Raw genomic sequence first — 24,501 nt, 5'->3', positions numbered from 1 at the left:
TGCACTGAAGTCCCAGACAGGAGAGCCCAGGTGAGAATCACCTCCTGGATCCATGAGAAGCCCAGGCCTTGCGTAACGTAGTTAGTCACTAACAAATACTTGGCAAATGAATCTTTCATCATTAGCTGGTGAGCACGTCTGGTGATTAATTTTCAGACATTTTATGGAATTCAGCGGCTCAACGAAGTTTCAGAGAATATTCTAAGAATGTTCATAGCTCCGCAGGAAAACCGACCAGCGGAGGCCCCCATGATATGGCTGGGAAAACCAGCTCTTTGCGTTCCCCAGCTCCGTCCACCACTTTCTCACTTTTATGTCACTGTGCCTTCAAGACAGAGAATAGGAAGGAGGGATGTATCAGATGTGTGTGGAGGACCGAGACATTTCTCAGGCTTGCAGGCAAAGAAGACACAAAGGAACAAAATTAACAGCAGGGACACCAATCTTTTTTAAGTGAAATATAATCAAACCAATGTAAAGGGAGAAAATTGTGAAACATATTTATTTATTTATTTAGAGAAAGAGAGAGTGTGCGGACGTGGGGAGGGGCAGGGGGAGAGACTCTCACGCTGACCCTGTGCTGAGCACGTGGAGTCCCACGCGGGGCTCCATCTCACACCCCAGAGATCCCAACCTGAGTGGAAACCGAGAGTCGGGGGCTTAACTAACGGAGCCGTCGAGGCGCCCCATGGTGTACTTATATTAGAAGTGATGGCGGGTTCAGATCTATGCAATTCTTGCAGATAAGACCAAAAACAGCTAGAGCTTGAGAGAGAGAGAGAGAGAGAGAACTAACTAACACTACCAGCTACCATTTACTGAGCACTTACTATGTGATAAGAGCTGGGCTATGCGCTTTATCTATTTTGTCTCATTTAATTCCCACAACTAGCATGTGACCTGCACACTCTTATGGTTTCCATTTTTGTAGACGTTAAAACTAAAAAAAAACAAAACAAAACTGGGAGGCCACCTTAATGTCCCAGCTTCTCCTGGGTGGTAAAGACTGAGTTAGAATTTAAATCCTGATCTGCCTAATTAAATCCAATTCCCACTAGCTAACAGATAGTAAAAAGTCAGAACACTTGGATCAGGGACCAGGTAGGATCCCACCGAAGCCTGGGGCTAGTGTGCCACGGGATACAGGACCCAGGCAGATAAGCACAGCCACGACTGTTTGCTCCCGAGCTCACTGACCTGGCCTGGCGGGGCCTAGAGGCAACGGGTGTTGATCTGTAGGTGGTGAGCAGATGCCGGGAGCAGAGGCTTAGCCGGAGGTCCCTTCCTGAGCTGGGGGAGAGCATCCCGTGCGCCCCTGCTGGCAACTTCGGGGACTGCAAGAGGCTCTGTGCCCTCTGCAGACAGTCTTGCCTCCTTCTGGATGCAAAGCAGTTGGGTGCTTCAGCTTCCCTTCTGTCCTCTCTCTGCCCGATGCTACCTCTGTGTCCTAGAGGAAGCAGCGTGCTCTGGCCCTGTGCTGGGATCCCGGCTCTGCCGCTCACGCACGTCCTAACTCGGGCCAGCCACTGAAACGCTCCTTTCCTGGCTCGGTGAGCGTGATCCTCAGTGAGACCCACGGCCCTCCCGTGCAGGGGTAAATCGCAGTCCAGGAAGGGCCTGGTGCTTAACAGGGATTCGCTGTGTATTGGGTTTGTATCCTTCCCTGATTTCTATCCTTCCATCACTAGCGGGGAAAACACCTCTGTCCGGTCTAGGCTAAGGCCCAGCTTGTCTGTGGTGTTCGCGGCCTACACTTCTCTTACGGGGCCACACAGCAGGAGCGGCCACGGTGGCCCTGCCAGCAAGAGCCAAGCAGGGGCCGGCGGACTATGGCGGGGCTCCACCAGAGGGGAGCAGAGAGCCGGATCCAGGGGCTGGGCCAGGTCTGCCCCCACAGCGGGAAGACCCTGCAGGAACCCTGGGGGCTCGGGGAAGCCCCTTCCAGGCTCCGTCATCACAGGCTGACGGTGTCTAGGAGTTAGGAGCTGGCGTCCCCAAACCAAAGACTCCAGAGGCAGAGATCCCGACGAGCCCGGGATGGCTCTTTGCCTGCAGAAGGGTCTCGAAGGAGCCCTCTTGGACAGGGGCACGAGAACAAGTACTCATCGAACGCGCTGCTGTGTAAGGGCGTTATTTGGAGCATCTCAAGCCGACACATGCTCATCAGTGATAATGTCTCCTGCCAAAGCCAGTAGACGCAGGTCATGGGCTGTTCTGGGATGTGGGGAAAAAAGCCCTAGATACCCCGTGCGATTTAGGACCTGGGCAGGGACGAGGAAACTCCTCCAGACAGGAAGAGGAAACGGAACGCCTGCTATTTCCTCTCGATGGGCCAGGGAAGGAAGAGAGGCAGGGGAGGAGAAGCAGTGGCTCGGACCCGTGTCCTGGCCTCCTCAGGATGTGGTGGGGGGGGGTCGATGGGAAGTGGGCCGAGGCCAGCGCCCTGCCTTTGGATTGTGACTCTGGGAAGAGTCTTCCTTGCAGGGAGCCCTTCATGCTGACCTGGAACAGTCACACCGAGTAGACACACAGGTTCCGTGCGGGAAGGGAGAGCCGAGCCCGGAGATGGGGCTGCCCGGCTCTCCCTTGGCCAGCAGGTGACCAGAGAGCGAGAGCATGAGAGCCTCCGGTTGAGACGCAGGGACCTGGCCTGGAAAGGCCACACAGGGCACATTTCAGGAGGGGTCACATAGAAGGTGCATCCGACTCCCAGAGCCATGCAGAAAGTGGAGAGCTGTGGTGGGGCAAGTCAGCCGCCAGCACGGAAAACAAACTGAGTTAATCACCGTGCCCCGGAGACGGCCGCTGAAGTAGCCCAGGGACCAAGCATCCTCACCTGCCCCTCTGTCTTCCTCTCCTGTTCCCTTTCCCATCTTCCCTCGAGCAGCCGCACTGGCCTCCCCGCGCTGCTGCGCTTCCTCCAGCCGAACCTCAGGGCCTTTGCACACCCCCCTTCCTCCCCTCAAACTCGGCTCTGTAGGTCTTCCTGGCTCAGTCACTTGCCCCTCTTCCATACCTTCTTCTCTAGCCCTTATCCTCTCGTTTGCTTGTAACTGTACACTTATCTTGGGGGCTCCTTGCCCAACACCTGCCTCCACCACAGATGATAAGACAACTACAGATATCACCCCAACTGAGAGACAGATACTTGTTTGCATCACTAGAAAATAAGGACCCTGCTCTGTTCTGTGGAACCAAAATACTGTTAGCACAGCTTTCAGGATGAACCCCGATTTCTTTATCAACTTCTACTCAGGCTGCACTCAGATTGCCCCAGAAGTCTCCAAAATGTCTCCTGGGCTCGGTCCCCTGGGCCCAGGATCCAATCAAAGTGCTCACACGGAGCAGCGTGTTTTGAAAACCATCTCAAATGTCATAATTCAGACCATATGTTTACCAACGTGGATCAGGGAGAGAGCCAGACGCCTTCTGTTCACATCTCTGCAGCCCTGGGCCTTCCTCAGAGCTGCCTCGCTCTGGCCGGCCGTGTGCGGCCAGGAGTGGGTAGCTGCACGGCCTCCGGCCCCCCGTACATTCCAGAAGCCCAAGGAAGCCACATGGACAGGCCACAGCTCACACCCCAGAGGAGCAGATCTATGAGCCACAGGGAAAGTATTTTCTTTCTCTAAAGGATCCCGAGCCTGCCGGGAGAACCCTGTCCCTGCTCAGGACAGCACTGCCCCCTGGCCGGTCCCAGGAGCAGCCCTGGGGCAATCCTTGAAAAGCCATCCACTGGGGCAGTAAAGTCCTTCCTGCGCTCTGGGCCACCGTGCGCATGGGCGCGTGTCCCCACACTGCTTGGGGAAAGGGCAGGGGCGGACACATGAGTGGGCTGTGCTGTGAGCATTTTTTGTCTGTGCATCTTGATGGGAGTTTTGTGGTTTTCCCATTGCCTTGGGACAAAAAGGACCTGGTTCACAGGCCCCCGCTGGGGACCAGAAACTCCTTCGCTGTGGGGCCTGCGCTGGGAGCTGCCGGCTGCGGAGCAGCAGGCCCGTCCCCATGGGACGCCAGTGGTGTCTGCGAGTGTGCCCCGGGGACCGACACCACCCTCGGCGCAGGACTCCTGTTCTAGGTCTGACACAAGCGACCGGTTTAAAGAGCCAGAAACGCTCCAGAACCAGGTACAGGAGCTCAGAGTGTTGAGCTTTGCGAGCACCTTAAACCAGGCATTTCAGGGGTGCTTAGGGGCTGGGGGGCACCTGCTCACTGATGGGGGAGACGCATGGCGGCCGCCTGGCCAGGTCCGTCCTGGCCCCAGGGTCCCTCCATCTGTGCCCCAGCCCGGCCTCAGTGTCGGTAGGAAGCAACACTGTCGCCGAGAGGACCAATGGGGCATTTTCCTCCAGGAAGCTCTGGCCCGTGACTCCTTCCTGGAGGTCCCCCAGTGGCACCCCCTCCCCCACTCGTCCCGCCCCTCCCTGTCCCTTCCCCCTCCCGCCCTCATCCCCACCCTCGGTGCAGGCCTAGACCTCTGCCCCCTCAACCCAGCACTGACCTCAACTAGAACGGCCCCCCCCATGCTTGCTGCTGTCACCTCCTTCCCTCTGACCCCCCGAGGGCAGCATCGCAGGGACTGACAGGAGACCCCAAGGCCTGGCCCACCCAGCTCCCCGGCGCAGGGGACACTGGAGTCGAGCGGAAACGTCAGCATGGCGCCCGCCGGCGCGCTCGGGGGGCCCGGTGGGATGTCCCCCTTCCTCCTCCCTCGTTGCCCCGCCGGAGGGTGAGGCAGACCGCCCACGGAGGAGAAGGGGTGGCAATAGAAGGATGAGGCTTGAGGGACCCAGGAGGTCATGCGCAAGCAGGTCTGCTCCCTCAGCGGGGCACGCGGGGTGGGTGCCCCCTGTGGCCCTCAGAGCAGAGGGCTCACCCGTCCTGGCCTGGCCATGCCCAAAGGTCCTTTCTCAGTAGAAGCTTTTCTGACCCCCAGGAGGTCAGGGCCTGGAGCCTAAAGTCCTTCCCTCAAAGACACTTGCCCTCCCCCGCTGGCATGCCTTCCTCCCGCGCTGGGGACGCCCCACTTCCCTCAGCAGTGTCTCCCAAGCACCCGCCACACACCTGGGCCATGGCTGGACCTCAGTACCTGCTTCTCAGCTGAACGAATCTCCCTCCCAATCCTCCATTCTCAGTGGACCACCTCCCCCCGCCCACACCCCACAGCCCATCCCACACCCAAGAGTGCGTGCGAGGCGGACCCTGTGAACCCCCGTCCCCGTCTCCAGACGCCCAGCTGGGCCCTCCCATTGCAAACGGGCCCGGGAGCCTGCACGGCCGCGGGGCCAGCCCGGGAGTGCGCGGGGCCCATCCCAGAGCGGGTTGGCGCGTCCGTCCACCGCCGCCCATCCGGGGAAATCTCTTGGAAACACCGTTTCTTATGAAGGACACGAAGTGTGTCTTCTCGGTCTGCGTGAGTGCACCCAGCCGGAGGGGGCTCTCAGCCTTTCCTAGGCTCCCCCAGGAGGACAGCCTGTGGACACACCGTGGGGAGGGGGAGGCAGAGACTCAGGAATCAGCCCGACTCTGAGGCTCCGTTCCGCCCCCGATTAGCTGTCGACCTTCAGGAGCTTGAGCTCCGGGACCCCGAGCCCAGCCCCGTAAATGGAAATGTAGCTGGTAGGTATCTCGCTCGGCTGGGGGCAGCCTAGTGCCGTGTTCGGGAGCAGTCTGAGGCCTGGGTTCGAATCCCAGCTCTGCCTGCTGTGGGCGGGGGAGGGGAGGGGAGGGGGCTCGGGCAGCCGGCTTCATCCCTCCCGTCCAGGTCCCCGCGTCTGGGAGACGAGGACCTGCGCAGACAGCGGCCGCGAGGCAGCAGAACGCCCGGCCCGGAGTCACTGCTCAATGGTTCAGGAGGACTCGCTGTAGAGTGCTTGGCGCGGCGCCCGGCACGGCGGGGCTCGGTGCACGGCAGCTGCCAGTATTGGAATGAGTCCCCGGCTGGCCGAGAGCTGGGGCAGCTGCGGCGTTTGGAGCCCGCCCGTTTGTGCCGTGGCCGGCAGTCGGCCTTTGGTCCCCTCCACTGTCCCCCACCTCCTCGCGCCCTCCCTCCAGCCCTCTCAGCCCCGGGACACCCAAACTCCGAGATGGCCGAGTGGAAAAGCCCGTGTCGGCGGCAGGAATGATGAACTACTCCAGTTTTCAAAGTCCAGCTGCGGAGATGGAGATAAACAGAGCAAAACTGATGGTGACACGGTCAGTCATGCTGGCCCGTGCTTGATTCCAAGTGGGCATGTGTTTTCCAGCTGACGAGGAGACGTTGTAAGTAGGGGCAGGTGTGGCCAGCATCTTCCTGTTTGGGGAAACACGGTGGTCCTCGAGTCATGACCCGCAGGGAAGGGCGGTCCAAGGCTGGGCTGTGCATGGCCGAGGCCCCTCCAGGGGCACTCCGGATCCGAGCATCTGTGCCCGCACTGCCTCTGGTCACCTCCGTGCCTCGGCGGAGGTGAGTACATCCAGTGGCTGACCGTCGTGAGCACGGCGAGCACGGCGAGGGGACATCTCAGGTCCCTCTGGTTCGTGATTTAATCCACTGCGCGCCAGCATCTGTGTGATGGCTGGGCAAGGTCTCTTCGCCCGTCGGCCTGGTTTCCTCATGCATCAGAAGGCGCTGTCTGGGAGTCATTTGGGCTTTAACGGGGGCAGTCGCAGAACGTGCTCCGATGGGGTCCACACCTGGTCGGAGCTCAAAAGATAGTATTCATTCCCATAACTCCTGGTCTTGTCGTAAAAATGCTGAATCGTCTTGGGAAGGAGTAAGTGTACTACGTAAAGGCAGGCCCCCATCTCGGGAAGAATCCCGACCGGCGACGCTCGGTAACGTCGGTGGGTTCCTTTCGTGTCGCCTGTGAAGAGCCAAGGACTGTGTGAGGGCGTCTGTGCTCTGAGACCCCTATTTCCGGTACATAAATAATGTAAAAACCCAGAGGGAAGGTGACCGAGGGTCACTGCATCCAGTGAAAATATCAGTGATCAGTGTGCGTGTGCGTGTGTGTGTGTGCGTGTGTGTGTGCGTGCGTGTGCATGTGCATGTGCGCGCGTGTGTGTGCGTGTGCACGCACATGTGCTCCCCAGAGCCTGTACTTGGAAAATGTACCATTTGTATCCAAGGGAGCTTAACGAGGCCAAACCGTCGTGGAGGAACAGAGGGACTCCGATCCCTCTTGGCTGCTTGGCTCTTGGAAAGGGGTCCCTGATTTTTCCTTGAAGGTCCCTGGGAGCATCTCCGAGGCGCGTGCCGCGGTGTGCAGATGAAGCTGTGCTCCTAGAGCCCCGTGTGCTGAGCCCGAGCGGCATTCTGGGCAGCACGGGGCGAGGTGTCTTTGCTTCCTCCCATGCCACCCTTTGCAGCAGGAGGGAAGGGACCGCACTGCCCCCCACCCCCACCCCCCACTTGGCCTGAAAGATCAGGCAAGGCCGCTTCTTCGGGGTATACTCGGACTTGCACTGGGGTCGTGGGAGGCTAGTCCAGGAGACACATCTGAAGAGCAGATCCCAGGACTCAGAGCTGCTCCCTTCCTTGCCACGGTCCAGGGCAGCAGTCCTCAAGCCGCGGACTGCGGGAGAAGCGCTGGTAAGATGAGGGGGGCCGCTCCCGGGGTCTGATTTGGAAGGTCTCGGGTGAGCCTGAGGATTCACGTTTCTGACTCCTCCCCAGGCTAGGCTGTGGCAATGGGGGGGGGCCCGCTCTCTGAGAACCCCCGATCCAGGGCCTCACTACTGAGTTACAGTGTCTGCCCAGCCCATCCCTCTGGACCAGGAGACTTGCAGGACACGTGCAGCTAAGTCACCTCAGTTCCCCTCTTGCTTGCAGATGCCGGGAGCTCGGTTGGCAAGTCAGCAGCGGCTGGTGGTGGGGAACTGGATATGGTGTGCACGTGTGCGATTCTGGGAAGCCGGCAAGGGGGCTGGGGTGTGCGGGGGCCCCGGGCTGTGCTGCAGAGCGGGACCTACAGCTGTGGGATCTCAGATGTGCTCCTCTGAGCCCTCGGAGTGGCGTGGAGCCTGCCGGGAGCTGCCGCGTGCTCTCGGGGTCAGGTCGGAGGCTTCTCTTCCTCCCTCCTCCCCTTGCCGCCCCCTCCTGCCTGCCATCAGGAAGGCCGCTCGGATTGCGCGCACACTGGCTTTCTTCTGGAGAGCGCACTGTGGCTAAAGGAGGGCAGGGGCCCCAGGGCTGGGAGCACTCCATACGGGGTGAGCAGTCCGTGCCCTTAGGATTCCCTACAGAGGAGAGGTGCACCCGGAAGCAGGACGGGACCGCACTGTACAGTCAGGCCTCAGGACTGGGCGTGCCCCACGGCCAGGTCTCGGGGGAGGCAGAACTGAAATGTGGCTAGGGTCCCAGGAGACCCGAGGACCGCCCCCCTTCCCCACCCCCGTCTCAGGAGCTGAGCACAGAGCCCTGGTGACTTCACAGCCTCTCCTCCTATGAACTCTCAAGGGCTCTTACCCCTCCAGTCCTCCCCAGCTGCCGCTAATCTCCAGAGTCCCTGTTCAAATTCCCGGGGGCCCCAGCACCATCATGTCTACATCCTTGACCTGCGGGGGCAGACACAGGGTTTGGAACAGACTGGAACAGGTGCATCCCAGGCCCTTCCCGTCAACAGATGCTGTGGGGGGCGGTGGGGGTCATGGGCCTGGTGGTTGCCCTATGGGGTGACCCGGCATCAGATTAGTCCCACCCTGAGGTCACGGCCGATCTAGAACGTTCCACTCAGCCTGTGAGGCTCTCCATGCAGCACCAACCATGTCCCTCCCCAGCACCCCCATTATCTGTGGACACCGGGCCACTCAAGCCCCCAGCAACCAGACCACGGTGGCCCAAGTGACTGGGCAGGACAACAGAAGAAGCTGTTTCAGCTCCTGGAATTACCCTTTTCTGACCACCAAAGGAAACCCCACTGGATCTGCCACAGAAAAGCTTGATAGAAATCCCAGCGCAGAGAGGAAAGGCACCGGGCAATGACGGCCGTAGAGGGAGAGATGGAGCAGCTCTGTGGCTGGGTCTCCAGCTTTGTTCGGAGTGTGAGCAACACACAAAAACGTTCTAGACGTGATAAAAGTGGATTCAGGCGAAGTAGAGAACCTTGGGTCTTCAAATGTCCGGGGGTGGCTGTCGGTGACCCTGCTGGTCTCTGGAGCCACCGCTGGTGCGACCGGGTCTTCACGAGGGACGCTGGCATTCCTCCCTTTGGGGTCTGTTACCCACAGCCTCGTGCAGAGGTTTCTGAGGGAGAAGTTTCTAGAAAGATGCCCGGGCTACCTGTATGTCCACTGTACCTTCCAGCACGTACCTCCAAACCAGGCAGGGCCGCGTCTCGGAGCGGCTTGTCCCACTCAGTCCGCAGTGGCCATGGGGTGGCCGTTTCCCTGCTGGTGCCGTGGTGTGGCCAGCTGTGCGTGGGCTCCACGGAAGTGTGGTGGCCCACAACATAATGGCAGCCAATGGCGGGGGGCGGGGGTCTCCTTAGTAGCTCGGGTATGAGAAGCGAACAGACCCAGCTACTTGTAGGGGACTCTGGGGAACTTTCTGGTGGAGAAACATACCATAACAAGAAGGCAGCAAACACGACTGTTGAGTAACAGGAGGAGGTAATAATTCTGAGTCCACTGGTGACGGCCATTGGAACCCAGCCCAAAGCCAGGCCTTGGGGACACCGGCTGGTCCCGCGGCCAGCTGGGTGCCAAGGAGCTGATTTACTCACGACTCCTTAAAACCCCAAGACATAAAGGCCCACTACCTTGAGATCTTTCCAACAGGACAACACGAAGAGGGAAAGACAGAAAAGAAATAAAATCCAGCTCTACGGCTCTGGCCGGGGCCCAGGGAACGGTGGCGGCGGGCTGGGGGCCTGGGGAGTCAGAGAACATGGGTCTGACCCGGGGCCTGAGCGAGACCCCCAGGAGCCTCTGCAGTGTTGGCCGGGGGGAGCCACTGGGGAGCTCCCCACGGGCAGGGTGGACAAGGGCTCCGTGCACATGACCTCAGCAATATCCACTTTTTCTGGGGGAAGGGAACCAGCTCTCAAAGAGCGAAGGCCGGAGATAGTCTCAGACTTTGGGGTGCTTCTGCCGGGTTTGGAGAAATATTTGACCAGGAAGCACCACATTTTCTGTATCCGACTCCATCCCAAATGCGAAATGTTATTTACTCGGAAGGACGGAGTGGGGAGGGAGGGTGCTCATCTCAAAAAGGGACCCCAACGCTGCTGCCAACAGCCAAGTGAGTTCGCCTCCAGGCGACATTCTCAAAAGTGAACTTGTTTTCATAAAATAAAATGACTTCGGGAAAGGGAGCATGTATTGTCAGTGATCTCATGGGATGGTCAGAACAGAAAACATCCCCAGCTCTGAATTTTCTAGATATACTTGAAAAAAAAAAAAGAAGAAGGGGGAGTAAACATTCATAACCGGACCTCTCATAAGGTCAGTTTTTTTTTTTTTTTTCCCCCTAGAATTAGGGCAAATAAAAAAAGAAACCTCTAAATCTGCTGTTCAAACGACTCTGTCCGGTGTGATCCAACCGTCGCCCCTTAAAAGCACATTTATAGGTGCCCCAGATCCCCCGACTCGTTCCTCCCTTCTTTGGCTCCTGCTGGGCCTGAAAGGCCCCGAGCTCCTTCCTCCATGGAGCAGTGTTCTGTCCGGAGTGAACGTGGATGCGATGCTCTTTCTCAAATCAAACAAACTTTTTGGTTGGTTCTCTCCTCTGACCTTTCATATTTCAATCCTAAAATAACAGCGTGCACATGTGGAAAGACTCAAGTTTTTTTTTTTTTTTTTGAAATGATCATTAGGATTTTATTACAGCAGAAACTCAGTCTATAAATTTTGTACAACTCATTGTTGAAAAAAAAAGATGCAACTATTTTTTCGTTGCATCTCTATTTTTAATTAAAAAAAATTTTTTTTTTTTAAGACTGAAGAACTTCGATTATAAGGTAGAAGACCATGTCAGCCAGACCCAGAGACCGGGCAGGGACATGCAAAGCCAACGGGCTAATGAAGTAATCCCCAACGCACAAGTTTCTACCCTGAGGGGCTGAGGTGAGCCAGGGGAGGGCCCTGTGGGGTGAACATGGCCACCAGTCCACCTGGGACTTTGTTAGGACTGCCAGGCCCAGAGGAAGGGGACACGTGGGTTGGAAGACACACCATCCCCTTCTCACAATCAAGCCTCCGCCCAGCCCCAGGCCAGGAAGGCCCAAGTAGGGAGAGGCCCAGACACGACCTCTCCTCTCCGCCCTTCTGGGGAAGCCCTTGCCCCCTCCTGCTGGGGCTCCTCCATCTCTCCTGAGTCTGCGGCAGGGACAACGCAGGTGGGCGCCTTCCCCTCTCACTCCTGGGGCATCAGGAGACACTCTCAGGGCTGCCGGCTCTGTGTACCAAGGGGATCAAAGTAAAGGCTCCATGGCCTCCAGCTCTGGTTCCAGTGCTTTGGACGGTCTTCATGATCTTGCTTTTAGGATCTATCGAAATTCTTGGCTTTTATTAATCTTACCAGTTTTTGCCTAGCTCAAAGTTTAAAACGCATTTTGCCTTAAAAAGCAAGGGTTAATTTGACTGCTTCACAGTGGAACCGCTTCCAATTCCCCGGTTTAATCATCTATTCCCCGGAGGGCTCTGGCTCTGGAAAGAGCTGCCTGGGGCCCTGAGCCTCACCTGCTCAGTGGGAGACGGGAGAGGAGGGCTGTTCTCTAACCGGGTCCCGGTGCTCACTTCCAAGTGCACGAGGTCACCTAATTTCTGAAATCAGCTCTTTTTTTAAACTTGCCAGCCATAAACTGAGCCACAGAGTACACACAGAAAATACATATTGAGACAGAATATAAATGTCATAAAGGTACCCCGATGCTCCCTCTACCACCGTGAGGCTCCAGCTTCTACCGGCGACCCCAGCCCCAATCAGGGGACAGTCCCTGGAGTCTGCCTGGATGCCCCGGGGACACAGCTGTCGGGGACCACAGGCTGTGCACTCAGCTCCTCCCGGGCCCCGCGGGACTTCCCTGTTCTGCTCCATCCAACATGTGTGAGAATTAAGTACTCCCGTGTGTGTGTGTGTGTGTGTGTGTGTGTGTTTAGACCGTGCCCCAAGGATCGTAATGGGATCTGGGTATGTTGCCTCAGATCTCTGAAAACTCTGACCCGAGCAGCACGCCCCCTCTCGCCTTCCCTCCCTTGGCCCGCCTGGGCTCCAGGGCTGGCAGGGAGGAGGCTTACGCGGATGTCTCCGGAGCAGAAGGACGGCTGCCTCCGGAAACCAGCGCGTCCGTGAGTGCGAACAGCGACAGGCACACGCCCACACAGGCAGGTGCGGGCACGGCACTGGGACGGGGACACCGCTGTACGGGCTTTCAGAGACCGGGGTCCCCCCACGAACCACACAGATGACTCACCTGGTAGCTCGGCTTATCCCTTGGCCGGCCTGTCCCCCCTCAAGCATGGAGAAAGGAGGTGACCTGTTGGCCGGGCCTGTCTCTGTCCCCGCACCCGCACAGCCGCGGGGCCTGAAGGACCTGCCGCAACAGCTCCCAGTCTTCCGGGCTGTGCCCCTTCTCTCCATCACACGCCGCACGTGCTGGGAGAGGGCAGAGTCCCAGAATCCTCTTCCCAGCACATCTGGCAGCGGGAAGGATGGCATTTACAAACGCGATGTATCGCTGTGTCAGCTTTTCCCGCGCCGCCGGAGTTTTCAAGATAAGGCAGCGTGTGGGCAACTCTCCCAAGTTACTTCGAACATCAGCACCTGCTACGCTTAAACAGAGTCAACTACCTGGTCGCCTTCTCCAGCGTCGGGGTCAACCAGACTCGCCCGACTAGTCCAGAGCTCAAAGACTGAAGGTAACACCTCTAGGAAGACATGGTTTATTGACTTAGTTTATTGGGGGGGGAAACATTAAAATCATTTTGAAATAAAAGCCTGGCCTGATAATGTTATGAGTTTTGAGAAAGAATCCTTCCTTTAAGTGGCAATAAAAATTATTCGTACAACATCAAAAATTACAAAATCTATTTCTGGCTGAATCGCATTTGCTCCTTCTATGGCGATCTCCCTGAAGGACACGACCGAGGCAATTTAAGAAAAATATTTGCAATCAAGGCAATGATCTCGTCACGTGAGCTAATGTCCCTTAAGACTACGAGGAAGCTGTCAAGGAAATTAAGAAATTATTGTTTTTGTCTAAAGAAAAGGTGTGGGGCTTAACTGTCACTAACCCCCCTGGGCAACGAACAGGGGCAGTGTCACTGGTGCGGGACACGCAGCCCGAGGGCTGAGGCCGGCGGCACTCCCACAGGACGCCGGTTTCCCAGACGGACCCACTGGAGGAAGGGTCGCTGTGACCGTGCCTGGTTCAAGCAGCTAAAAGGCAGGTGGCCCCTGGAGCACGTGGTCTCTTCCAAGGGACGGGGGAGGCTGTACGCGGGGATGCGGGAAGCCGCCGTGAACTCGGGCTGCGTGGAGACGCCCACGAGCCGCGGACTGCTGGGGGCGGAGGTCGCCGCCGCGTCGTCTGTAACAGCGAGTCCCCGCAGCCCGGAACCGATCAAGCACACGCTCTGGAAACATGCTCCCCGACGCCCCTTTACAACATTTCTAAGCATCGGCTTTATTGAAAGGCGGCACGGCGGCCGTCCCAGCACCCACGCCGGGCGCCGCGGTCACTTATTTTTGCTGAGGGTCCTCTGCTTCTCCGCGTGCTCCACGATCTTCTCCTCCACGGACAGGCCCTTCCTCTTGCGCACGGCGTTCATATACTTGCGGGCCTGGTTCTCGGAGTCGGCCTTCTCCCCGAAGTGCAAGTACTCCTCCTCGGTGGTCGGCACCCAGAAGGGGTCGCTGGGGACGACCTTGTAAGAGAAGGCGACAGAACGTGCTGGGTCAGGCAACCACGCTTTCGTGGAGCCCGCCTTGCGGTCTCCGCTGCGGGGCCACAGCGGAGCCGGGAACGACGCGCTGCAAACGGGAAGAGCCCGGAGGAGTGCGGGAGGCGGGAACGAAGGACGCGGGACGGACAGAGCCGGGAGCACACCCCAGAGCCGCCACCTCCCGCGAAGAACGAGGGAAACGTCACCTGGAATAATGTCGTGAAAAAATCCCTTTTGCTAGGATCTCTCTGGGAACTCGTGTCTCTGCATCAAGTCTGCTTTTGTCCCCAGCAAAGACCGACACCTGTAAACCCGTCCTTGACGATTCTGAGCCTTCTGCTCCAAAACTCCGTGGCCTGCCTGGTGAGCCAGGCCGCTTGGTTCACCAATTTTGCCCAGACAAGAGGCAGACAGAGGCACCTCCTTCCCTCTTCTCTCTGGGCCCACGGCTGTTCGCCACCCCACAGCGAGGAAGACAAGTCCAGGGGCGGGCAGGCTGAGGACACTTGCTCTCTCAGGCTACGGCTTGGGGGAGGGAGAGGGCAGAGCTCGGGCAGGGGGGAGGTCGCCGAGGTGAGGGGCTGTGTTGCTCTGTGTCGACCAGCAGCCAGAGCGTGATGATCGATGAAGGTGGTGACCATGGATATGGACTTTCCTGAAGTCCACGTCCAAAGGACTGACTTTCAGGACAGCACAGAAGAGTAGGGGGACAGTTTCCACTCCCAAAGATTCCTTCAGGCAGAGAAAGCTCCACGAGACTGACCCTCGTGGCCTCTCTCTGCCCCCTCAGCACAGAATCTGGCTGGTAAGTGCGAGAGGAGGAAACAGACTTCGGGAGTGGGGCCTCTTCCCCTGTCCACTAGAAGCCGCCCCAGGAGGCACAGAGCCTGCCCTGTCCCTCTGGGACACTGACACTGGCCGCCCTGCCCTGCCCCTGTGGTAGGAGCCCTGCCATCCAGCGGGTCTCCCTCGGGAGCACAGTACTGGGTGCTCAGGACCGCCTGCGGTCAACACTACGTTCTCCACGGCCAGCGCGATCGGCAATGATGGTGACGGTCTGACATTAATGTGCCTGGTTCTTTTTGTTACTGTTTTCTCTCATTTCTCAATTAGGGGAAGAAAGGAGTGGTATTTATTAAGAGGCCTCAAATCCTAACACTTTTCAGTGTAAAATACAGAAATGAAAGAAAACTGTATTTTAAAATAGTAGGTCTTCCATTTACAATAGCACCAAAAGCCATCAGATACCCGGGAATAAGCCTAACCAAAGAGGAAAAGGGTCTGTACTCCAGAGACTACAGAGCACTTCGGAAAGAGATGGAGGAAACACAAAGAGATGGAAAGCGTCCCATGCTTACGGGCCGGAAGAATAAAGACTGTGGAAATGTCTGTGCTGCCCAGAGCAACCTACTCCTTCAAAGCACTTGTTATCAAAACACCATCGGCATTTTTCACAGAGCTGGAACAAATCATCTAAAATTATGGAACCAGAAAAGACCCCGAATATCCAGAGGAATGTTGAAAAAGAAAACCAAAGCTGGAGGCATCACACTTCCAGACTTCAAGCTCTATCACAAAGCTGTATCATCAAGACAGCATGGTACTGGCACAGAAAGAGACACATAGATCAGTGGAACAGAAGAGAAAGCCCAGAAATGGACCCTCAACTCTATGCCCAACTCATCTTCAACAAAGCAGAAAAGAATGTCCAGTGGAAAAAAACAGCCTCTTCAGCAAATGGTCACATGCAGACTCGTGCAGAAGCATGACACTGGACCATTTCCTTACACCACACACAAAAATAGACTCAAAATGGATGAAAGACCTCAAGTGAGACAGGAATCCATCCAAATCCTAGAGAAGAACACAGGCAGCAACCTCTTCAACCTCAGCCGCAGCAGCTTCTTCCTCGACACATCGCCAAAGGCAAGGGAAGACGCAGAGGGCGAGCGGATTGGAGGTCCCCCTTCCTCTCCACCCACAGCCACAAAGGCCGGTCCTCAGGGGCAAGGGGAGGCAGCTGGGAAACGGAACAGTCCCACGAGCCGTCGTGCCCAAAGGCCATCTATGCTGCAGGCTACTGTTAGGCTGCTTACTGGCGCCCTGCCCTCCCCGGTGCGATGAGGAACTCATCACAGAGCATAGAGAAGCTGTATGTTCCCAGCAGGTCTGGGGGGCAGGGGTGAGTGAGTTGTTAATCCTGCTAAAAAAGCAACAAATTTTATAAACAGCAAGAAATGAGCTACTAGTTGAGAGACATCGACTCAGTCTGGCCAACTTCAGACCAGAGTCCTTGTTTCAAAAATGTAAGACCAGGAGTTTCCAAAAATCTCATTTTGTGTGGGCCTCAGGCCTTCCGAGGTTTGCTCAGCTTGTGGGCCAAGGCTCCAAGCCTTCTCCCCTCACCTCTGTCTGCTGGAGGCCTCCTCTGGAGACCTGCTCCAGCCCACCCCACCCCAGTGGGCTCCGGTGCCCACACGGTGCTGTGCCCTACAGAACAGCATCCTCGAGCTGTCCATTTGGAAGAAAAGATGCTGTTTCCTAACTGGTTCACCCAGAATTTGTCTATCTGCCCACTGCAAGAAGATTTTTTGCAACCCCACAGCCTGAAGGGAATGGCATTTTCTAGTTCACGGGAAGGCGGGCACCCAAGTTCTCGCTGCTGTCCCGGGCATCTACAGGAAGAAGAAGAAAAAGAGCCCAGAAGGAAAGCCTGGGGAGCTCCACGGCGGCCCCATGCGGTCCCGTGCCAGCCGCCACCAGGATCACGGCTGGCAGGTGGAAACACTCGCCGGGCACTCTTGTGATCGGAGCTGACGGTCCTCACCGCGGGTGAACCCTGGCCCGCCCCGCGGGGTGGGCTCAGGCTCCCGCAGCCAATCCCGGGCCCGCGCCGACACGCGTGTACCACCGCACTGGCTGGGCTATTTTCCTTTCTGTGCCTGTTATTAGCTCCTTTTCTTCCTTTTTCATAGAAGGGGCAAAACATAGAAAGAGAAATTATGGGATTGCTGACTTCAAAGGTTTCCTCGTGGAAAATGCCTGTAATCTTATCTCCTCTATTTTTTGAAGCACTTTCTCTCAAAAGCTCTTGATTGTAAATTATATGGTGTGACAGAACACAAAGGAAAGAAAGTGCCTTGGAGGGAGAAGCCAGATCTCAACAACTGTGTTATTTCTAAACCCGGCTATGGGGGGAAAACCAAGACAGCCAGAAACTATCAGATCAATGACATTTAATTACAACATCGTTTTCAAGACTTTCAAAGATGGGACGCTTTTGGGAAGAAGACCAGGACAGGTGGCAGGGGGGACGACAGAGGACAGCACTGAAATCTTGACTATGATCTTCTTTAAAGTTATTAAGAGACTGACTGTTAATAACAAACTAATGAAGCCAAAAAGTATCAGTTGAAAAAAAAAAACCCACTATTATTAAATATGTAAGATTTCTGGCTTTTTTTTTTTTTTTTTCCTTATCAAGAGGGAAAGGAGATTGAAAAAAACCATCATGGCTTTTATATCAACAAAATCTGCCCATTCGGTAAAGCCTGGACGCTGTTACACTAGTCGTTCCTAAATAGCGGTTCCCGGATGGGAGTGGGCCGAAATGTATTTCGGGGGGGGGGGTATCTGCACACTCGACACGAGGGGGCACAGCTCCGTGAAGAGCCAGACAGGAAACAGCTTGGACGGAGCCGCACGGTGTGTGGGGCAGCCGCTCAGCTCAGTGTGAAAGCCGCCACAGGAAGTGTGCACGGGAGCAGGAACGGCCACAGGCCGGTGGCTTTATTTACCCAAACAGGTCACAGGCCGTACTTGGCTGACTCCTGGTCCAGTCAAAGACGACATTTCCCAACGTCCTTGTTCGGTGGCGACCAGATGTGGCCACAGACTGACTGCAGGCGACGGGAGACATGCAAAACCCCATGTGTGTCCCCACAGGGAAGGTGCACCCGTTTCCCGGCTGCAATGCTGGAATGCAGGGGTACGGGCTCGGGGGGCAGAAGCCAAATGCTGAGAAAGGCGGCAAACAGAGGACGGGCTTCTCCCTGTGAGCCCCCACGGCCCCCGGCGGCCGCCCCGGACGAGCCAGAGAGCCTCTGCCTTACCTCTGCCACTCCACCCCGAGACGCTTTGCACAGAGCAGCCGTACCTGCCTATTTGCAATTACGAAATAATAGAAATTTGACAGGTTTGTAAAGATGCATTTTATAAACCCCTGTCGGGGTTCAGATGATGACGTATTTCTAACAAAAAACAGACCGTGGGAATTCAAACATGCGAGTCCTCCAGTCGTGAGGCACCTGCCGTGGAAACCTGCTTTGGCCCTTCAGAGCCGAGAACCCAGGGGATCGCTAACTGTGCTCTCTCTGTTCCGACCAAACACAGGACAATCTGCTCTCGTCACCAACGCGGATCAAGGCCATCATCCCGAGACGATGACTGATCACCTCCAAGATACTCCAAGCGTGCGCTGCAGGCTCTAGAAGCAGTTTTCGGCGATGCCAGCACCGATGACGAAAGCGTCACGGCAGCGAAGGGCCACAGATCCCTCTTCGGTTTGAGTACCGTTTGGCCGCCTCGCCCCGTAAGCACACGTCTGCTCCCTAGAACGCGGGCAGAGGACTGTCGCGATGTGGTTCATTAAGAGCATCACGAACGTCTTTACACCAGACCCGGGGCTCCTCAGAAGCTGCTGTGACCCACCCGCTCCTGGAAGGAGAAGCTCGGAGCCCAGAGCCAGAGCCAGAAAGCTGGGCGCGTGGCTGGGGGAATTACTACCACTCACATGCAGAAAGGAACCAGTGCGGGGAACGTCTCAGAGCTCCTGTTTTCTCCTAACGAAGCAGAGCAATGACACCTATTCAGATATAAACCTATAAAACCACCAACACTTCACTTCGTTTCTGGACTCAGATACAAAATGCAAGAAAAAGTTCACAGTAAATCTCTGTTAGGATGAAAACTGTGCCAACAAAAAAAAAAGATAAATAAAAAATAAATGAGAACAAGAGAGACGGTGCTACTGTCGAGCTTTAAGGACGTGTGAGTCCTGGATCAGCGGCTTCACTGGCCTCCGTTCGGGGGACACGAACTGCCTAGACCATCTGCCCCGTCAAGTCTCTTTCTCTCAAGTGTCCCCTTTCTCTACTTTGCTGACTGACTTGACTATAGAATTCATTTTATTTATTTTTTTAGAAGATTTTTTACTTATTTATTTGACAGGCAGAGATCACAAGTAGGCAGAGAGGCAGAGAGAGAGAGGAGGAAGCAGGCTCCCCGCTGAGCAGAGAGCCCGATGCGGGGCTCGATCCCAGGACCCTGAGATCATGACCTGAGCCGAAGGCAGAGGCTCAACCCACGGAGCCCCCCAGGCGCCCTAGAATTCATTTTAGAAAGGAGGTTCTCCCTCACTTACTGTACTCCACTTTGTGACCTGCTTAGAAACGGGAGCCCCCCGACTGATGGACATGAGAGGAACAGGGCGGGGGTCTGGCTGGAAGGCGCTGAAGGGAGAGCCCAGGCTGGGCCGCGGGGCCAAGAGCAAGCCCAGGTGAGCGCGCACCAGCCCCGCTCGCGGCAGCAGCCCCCGGTCCCCCGCTGCACACGCTTTATCTCAGCGGGACAAACTCAGCAGGCTGCACGGTCAGCCCCAGTCAGTGCAAAGTGATACCCGAAGCCAGGAGAGTCCCACACCAGACCCCCCAAACCATGAACCTCCAGGGGAAAAGTGGACGCCGTGACGTTACTTCCATTCCCTGTAAAGTGACGAGAGAAACTGCCTTCTTACCCTGGCCTTTCTCCTAATATGCACTAGTTAACAATTCTATTCCGGGGGCACCGGGGGCTCTGCCTTTAGCTCAGGTTGTGATCCCCGGGTCCTGGATTGAGTGTCTGGCTCCTTGTTCCGCAGGGAGCCTGCTTCTCCCACCCCCCATGCTTGCGCTCTCTGTCTCTGTCTCTGTCTCTGGAATTCTACTCCAGACCTGAGGCCCTGTCTTGAAACGTGCCCTGCACTCCCCCATCGCTATTCCTCCGGCCACGCCAGCCTCTGGTCTCAGCTCTGCACGGTCTCCCTCCAGAGATGCTTCAGGAAGCCTGCTCTGACCCCCCCACCCTCCCCGGTTCCTGCTCTTCCCCGGGTGAGAAAACAACGTCCTCGCGATCGACATTTGCGGTGTTAATTAGGGATAAGTTTTGCTCTTCAACTACCTGTGCCCACGCTGACAGTGAGGAGCTCTCATGAGCTACTTCATCCCACCACACGTGAAAGCCAGAGACCCCACAACAGGGGCTGCGGATAAGGGGACACACAGGCACTGAAGGCTGTCCCCGGCAAGAAGCGGATCCGTCCCCTCTAAACACCATAAGTATTTCCCTGGAGGAAAGTTCCTGAGAGCTTCTCTTCTAAAATGTCTGTGATTTTCCTTTAAAAATTTATCTTCGAGGTCTGGTGAGGATGTGGAAAAAGGGGAACCCTCTTGTGCTGCTGCTGGGAGTGCAAGCTGGTGTAGACGCTCAGGAGAACAGTGTGGAGATTCCTCAAGATGTTGAAAACAGAGCTACCCTACGACCCAGCAATCGCACTCCTGGGTATTTACCCCAAAGATAGAGATGTGGTGAACAGAAGGGCCATCTGTACCCCAATGTTCACAGCAGCAATGGCCACAGTCGCCAAACTATGGAAAGAACCAAGATGCCCTTCAACAGACAAATGGATAAAGAAGATGTGGTCCATATACACTATGGAGTATTACGCAGCCACCAGAAAGGATGAATACCCAACTTTTGCATCAACATGGACAGGACTGGAGATTATGCTGAGTGAAATAAGTCGGGCAGAGGAAGTCGATTATCATACGGTTTCACTCATATGTGCAGAGTAAGGACTAGGGCAGAGAACCAGAGGGGAAGGGAGGGAAAACTGAATGGGAAGAAATCAGAGGGGAGACAAACCATGGGAGACTCTGGACTCCAGAGAACAAACTGAGGGTTTCAGAGGGCGGAGGGGGAGGGCGTGGGGTAACCGGGGGACGGGCATTCAGGAGGGCACGTGCTGGGATGAGCACTGGGTGTTATACGCAGCTAATCATTGAACACTACATCAAAAAGATGTCCCATATGCTGGCTAGCTGAACATAATAAAAAAACAAAAATAAAAAAATAAAAAGTTGCATTCTACACGGAAAAAAATCTATCTTCGCAGGGAAACACAGGATTGAATGTTGCCTGCCGTCAAAAGAAAGGACGGATGTGTGTGTGCGCGCCTGCGTATTACAGGCTGCCCGTGACCCGAGGATCGTTCACCCTGGACGGGAGCAGCCGCAGGCCTTCTGTGCCCCTGAGGGACCAGAGCCCCGGGAAGGCCAGCCGGCGCGGGAAGGTGTTTGCTCGGCCTGGTGTCGAGCACAGGCCGCACGCGGGGGCCGAGGAGCAGGGACGGGGGTTCGCGCTGTTACCTCCCAGTGGCTGAACAGCAGCTGTGGGCTGGCCAGGCCGCTCGTCCGCTTCCTGATCTCGTCCGCGAAGCCGAAGCTCTCGGCGACCGGCAGCACGGCCTTGACGGTGAACACGTCCGTCCCTTCCTTCATCTCTTCCTGAAGCACCCGGCCTTCTCTCTTCGACAAGACAGCATAGACCCGACCTGCAAAGCCGGACAACTCTTAAATTCACTGAGCTCTTACGTGTCTAGAGCCACACAGAGCCAAGATTACGCACGCCCCAGAACAAACCACTAGTGACTCGGTCAACCATTTGGTCTACAAAAGCAGGAATGCTTTTTAAGCATTTAAAAGCAAATCTACAAAAAATTAGAGGCCTAAAGGTAACAAGGAGTGAGACCACCCCAAGCGGCCTGACCCAAAAGGCAATCCGCCCAACACGGCACGCGAAGCCGGAGCCTGTGAAAAGGACCGTCAGATCCAGTGTTACCCATGAGCAGTCTCTGGGCACAAAATCAGGATGAGTGTGACTGCGCTTCGTAAATACTGAAATATTTTCATCACTATGAGACGTTATTAATATGACGTTGATGGCGTAAGGCTATGTGGGCCCAGGAAGCAAGCAACGGGCACAGAGACATTTTTGTATCAGAAACGAAAACCACACACACAGAAACACATGCTCATGTTTTTATAATATGTAAGTGGCGTAAGTATTTAATTTCCCTGAAAACGGATGGTCTTCGGTATCTTTTAGGTCTGGTAATAACATCTCCTGCCCCATCACGAGAAGGCCAGAAAATCCTCTCGGCTGGTACCTGTACTCCGTTCTCCGGCCTAAGGCTGGCTGACTTTGGGAAGGGAGAGGTCTTCCCTGATGCTCCCATAGAAGCACCTCGGGGCACAAGGCTCCTTCCAACCTGGTCGCAGGACAGACTCTGCAAACAGACACCGAGCCTTGCCCAGGGCTGTGAGGCCCGGCTAGGCCCGCACACTCTCATGAAAGCCTCCCAGTTCACAGGACACTTAGAAAAAGTGGCTCTAATTGCACAGCTGATCTAGGAACATGTCCTTCAAGGTTTGCGATGCTGTGGCTGAACAAAGCGGACCTCTCCTCTGAGCACCAGCATGGGCCCCCGGCTCTCCCTTCCTGGGTGCCAGGGGCATGACCCGGGTGCTTGCGCCCACCCCAGGCTGCTTGTTTCCAATGAGGACCTGGGGACCCGGAGCCAGCCTTCTGACCGCGGGCTCCTCCGACTCAGACGTCCCATGGTGGTGGGGATCAGGAAGGACCGAGGCAAACAAAAGGCAGGAGGCCCATTGTGTCATGGGGCAGCCTTAGAATAAAAAAACCCTAAAAACTCTAATGGGTCATCCTCACCTCCAGGCTTAGCTGAAAACCACACAGATCGCAATTCTGGCAGCGCTGAAAGGCACCGCCTTCCCCTTCGCTCCCACAGGTTCTGCGCCCTTCTTCGGTCTCCCGGGGGCTCAGGTCCTCACTGCTACACCGGGGCTCTGCCACGGGTCCGGCTCCAGTGACCTGCCTCGCTGACCCTGCCCCATCACTTTCCGACGGCCAGTGTCCTGTTCCCATCCACTCATGATTTCTGTGTGGCCGCGAAGCGACTGACCAGGGCCGCTGCCGGCTCTCCTGGCATCGGCATCGCCCCCCTCGGACCCTCGCCCTCTGACCGTCAGCAGCAACTGTTCAGCACCAATGTCCCCCCGCGAACACTCACTGAGGCTCTGTCTGCTTCTCTGAACTCTCCCTGCGGAGAGCTGAATCGGCGATCATTTGTGTGCGTCCCAACGATGGAGGCCCCACCTGGGCTGCCAAGCCCGTCTGTACACCTGCCCCCGCCGACCCCCATCACCCTCCAGCCCCACGCTGACCGCAGCTGCCTGGGCACCCCCACCATGCAGCCTGACCCCTCCAGTGCAGTACCCCCGAGATGAAACACCAGCCCTGCCCGCGGTCCGGACCGGACAGAAACAGAACGGAGGGTCAGAAGGGAGCGGCAGGGTCACCCAGATCCATCACGGAGGGATTCTGCGGGCCCGGCTCCAGCTCACCCGTCCCGCGCGCCCGGGCCGGGTCAGGGCCTCTCTCCCCGCTGGGCCACTCGCCAGCCCCAGATCTTCTCCCCTTTCGTTTGTCAGCTCTGGTTTCGATCACACGGGACGAGGGTCACCCCTGTGGCACAGAGCAGCCTATAAGCTCCTCAAGGACGGCTACCTGGCTTTCTCTCCTCTGCCCCGAACACCCCCCACCTTGCCGTGACAGGCCCTTCACTCCTGCTCTACCCTGACCCTTTCCTACCGGGCCACCGTGACCTGCTCTCGCTGCTCTTGGTGTGCAGCGCCCGGAACGGAACAGACACTCTGGGTACAGGCCGGACGCTCGGAGACAAGCACAGTGACAGTCTCCCGCAGGCCACGCGCACCCGCCTGCAGTTCCGAGGAGGGGAGGGAGCCTTAGACGAGCAGCCGGCACGTGTGAACGAGTCACCTCAACCCAGTGAGCCCCTTCCAGGAGGAACCTCAGGAGCCTGTGGAGCGGAAGCAGCGGGCCGGCAGGGCAGGGATGAGCCCTGGGCCACGCCGCTGGGGTCAGGCCAGCCGGCCCGGGTCAGTAATGGCCGTGGAGGCTGAGCGTAATCAATTGTGTCATTTGGAGCCACACAATTTGAATTCCACTAAGTCCTAAAACTGGGGCACAGTGATGGGTCACTGAACAGAGCAAAACGGCTCCAAACAGAACCTTCCAAATGCACGTGGCTTTGAAGACAGACGTGTCCACACCGGGACCCTCTCAAGCTGTCGCTGCTCTCCCAGTGACACCGTGGCAGCCGCAGCCGGGAGGACCCGCGAGCACGTGGCCTCTGCGAGTCCTCCAAACCCCCTGCAACCCACGTGTGTCCTGTCCGTGCGCCCAAAGATTGTGTGTGGCCCGCTGTGCTGCGGCCGAGGCCCCAAGAGCAAGCGCCCATCTGGGGAAAATATGGCAACCAAGAGGCGCACCGATGGGAATGGCCTGGTGAGGGCTGGCCTTTGAGAGACCGTGCCACGAACGTCCCAGCCCGAACTCAGGGCCTGCATGTGATCAAGTGACCCCGGCTGCCACCCGGGACGGGACAGTCAGCACAGACGCTGTGCGCCCAGCCACACGGGGTTGCTCACTGCTGCGGCG

The 24,501-nt window shown here is 56.8% G+C and overlaps 1 protein-coding gene across 1 annotated transcript in view; it reads right to left on the bottom strand.

Moving 5' to 3' along the window:
- Positions 1-12,857: 12,857 nt before the first annotated feature.
- Positions 12,858-24,501, bottom strand: part of EFL1 (elongation factor like GTPase 1) — a 116,048-nt gene continuing 104,404 nt past the window's right edge. The window contains exons 19-20 of the mRNA XM_044232148.1: positions 21,327-21,511; positions 12,858-13,845 (exon numbers count right to left, since the gene is read on the bottom strand). Coding sequence (XP_044088083.1) covers positions 13,657-13,845; positions 21,327-21,511 — 374 coding nt within the window. The 3' untranslated portion in view covers positions 12,858-13,656. The remainder of the gene's footprint in view (positions 13,846-21,326; positions 21,512-24,501) is intronic.

The sequence above is a fragment of the Neovison vison genome, chromosome 13 (assembly GCF_020171115.1).
Source record: "Neovison vison isolate M4711 chromosome 13, ASM_NN_V1, whole genome shotgun sequence".
NCBI classification, from domain to species: Eukaryota; Metazoa; Chordata; class Mammalia; order Carnivora; family Mustelidae; genus Neogale; species Neogale vison.
This window is presented reverse-complemented; position numbering and strand designations above follow the sequence as displayed.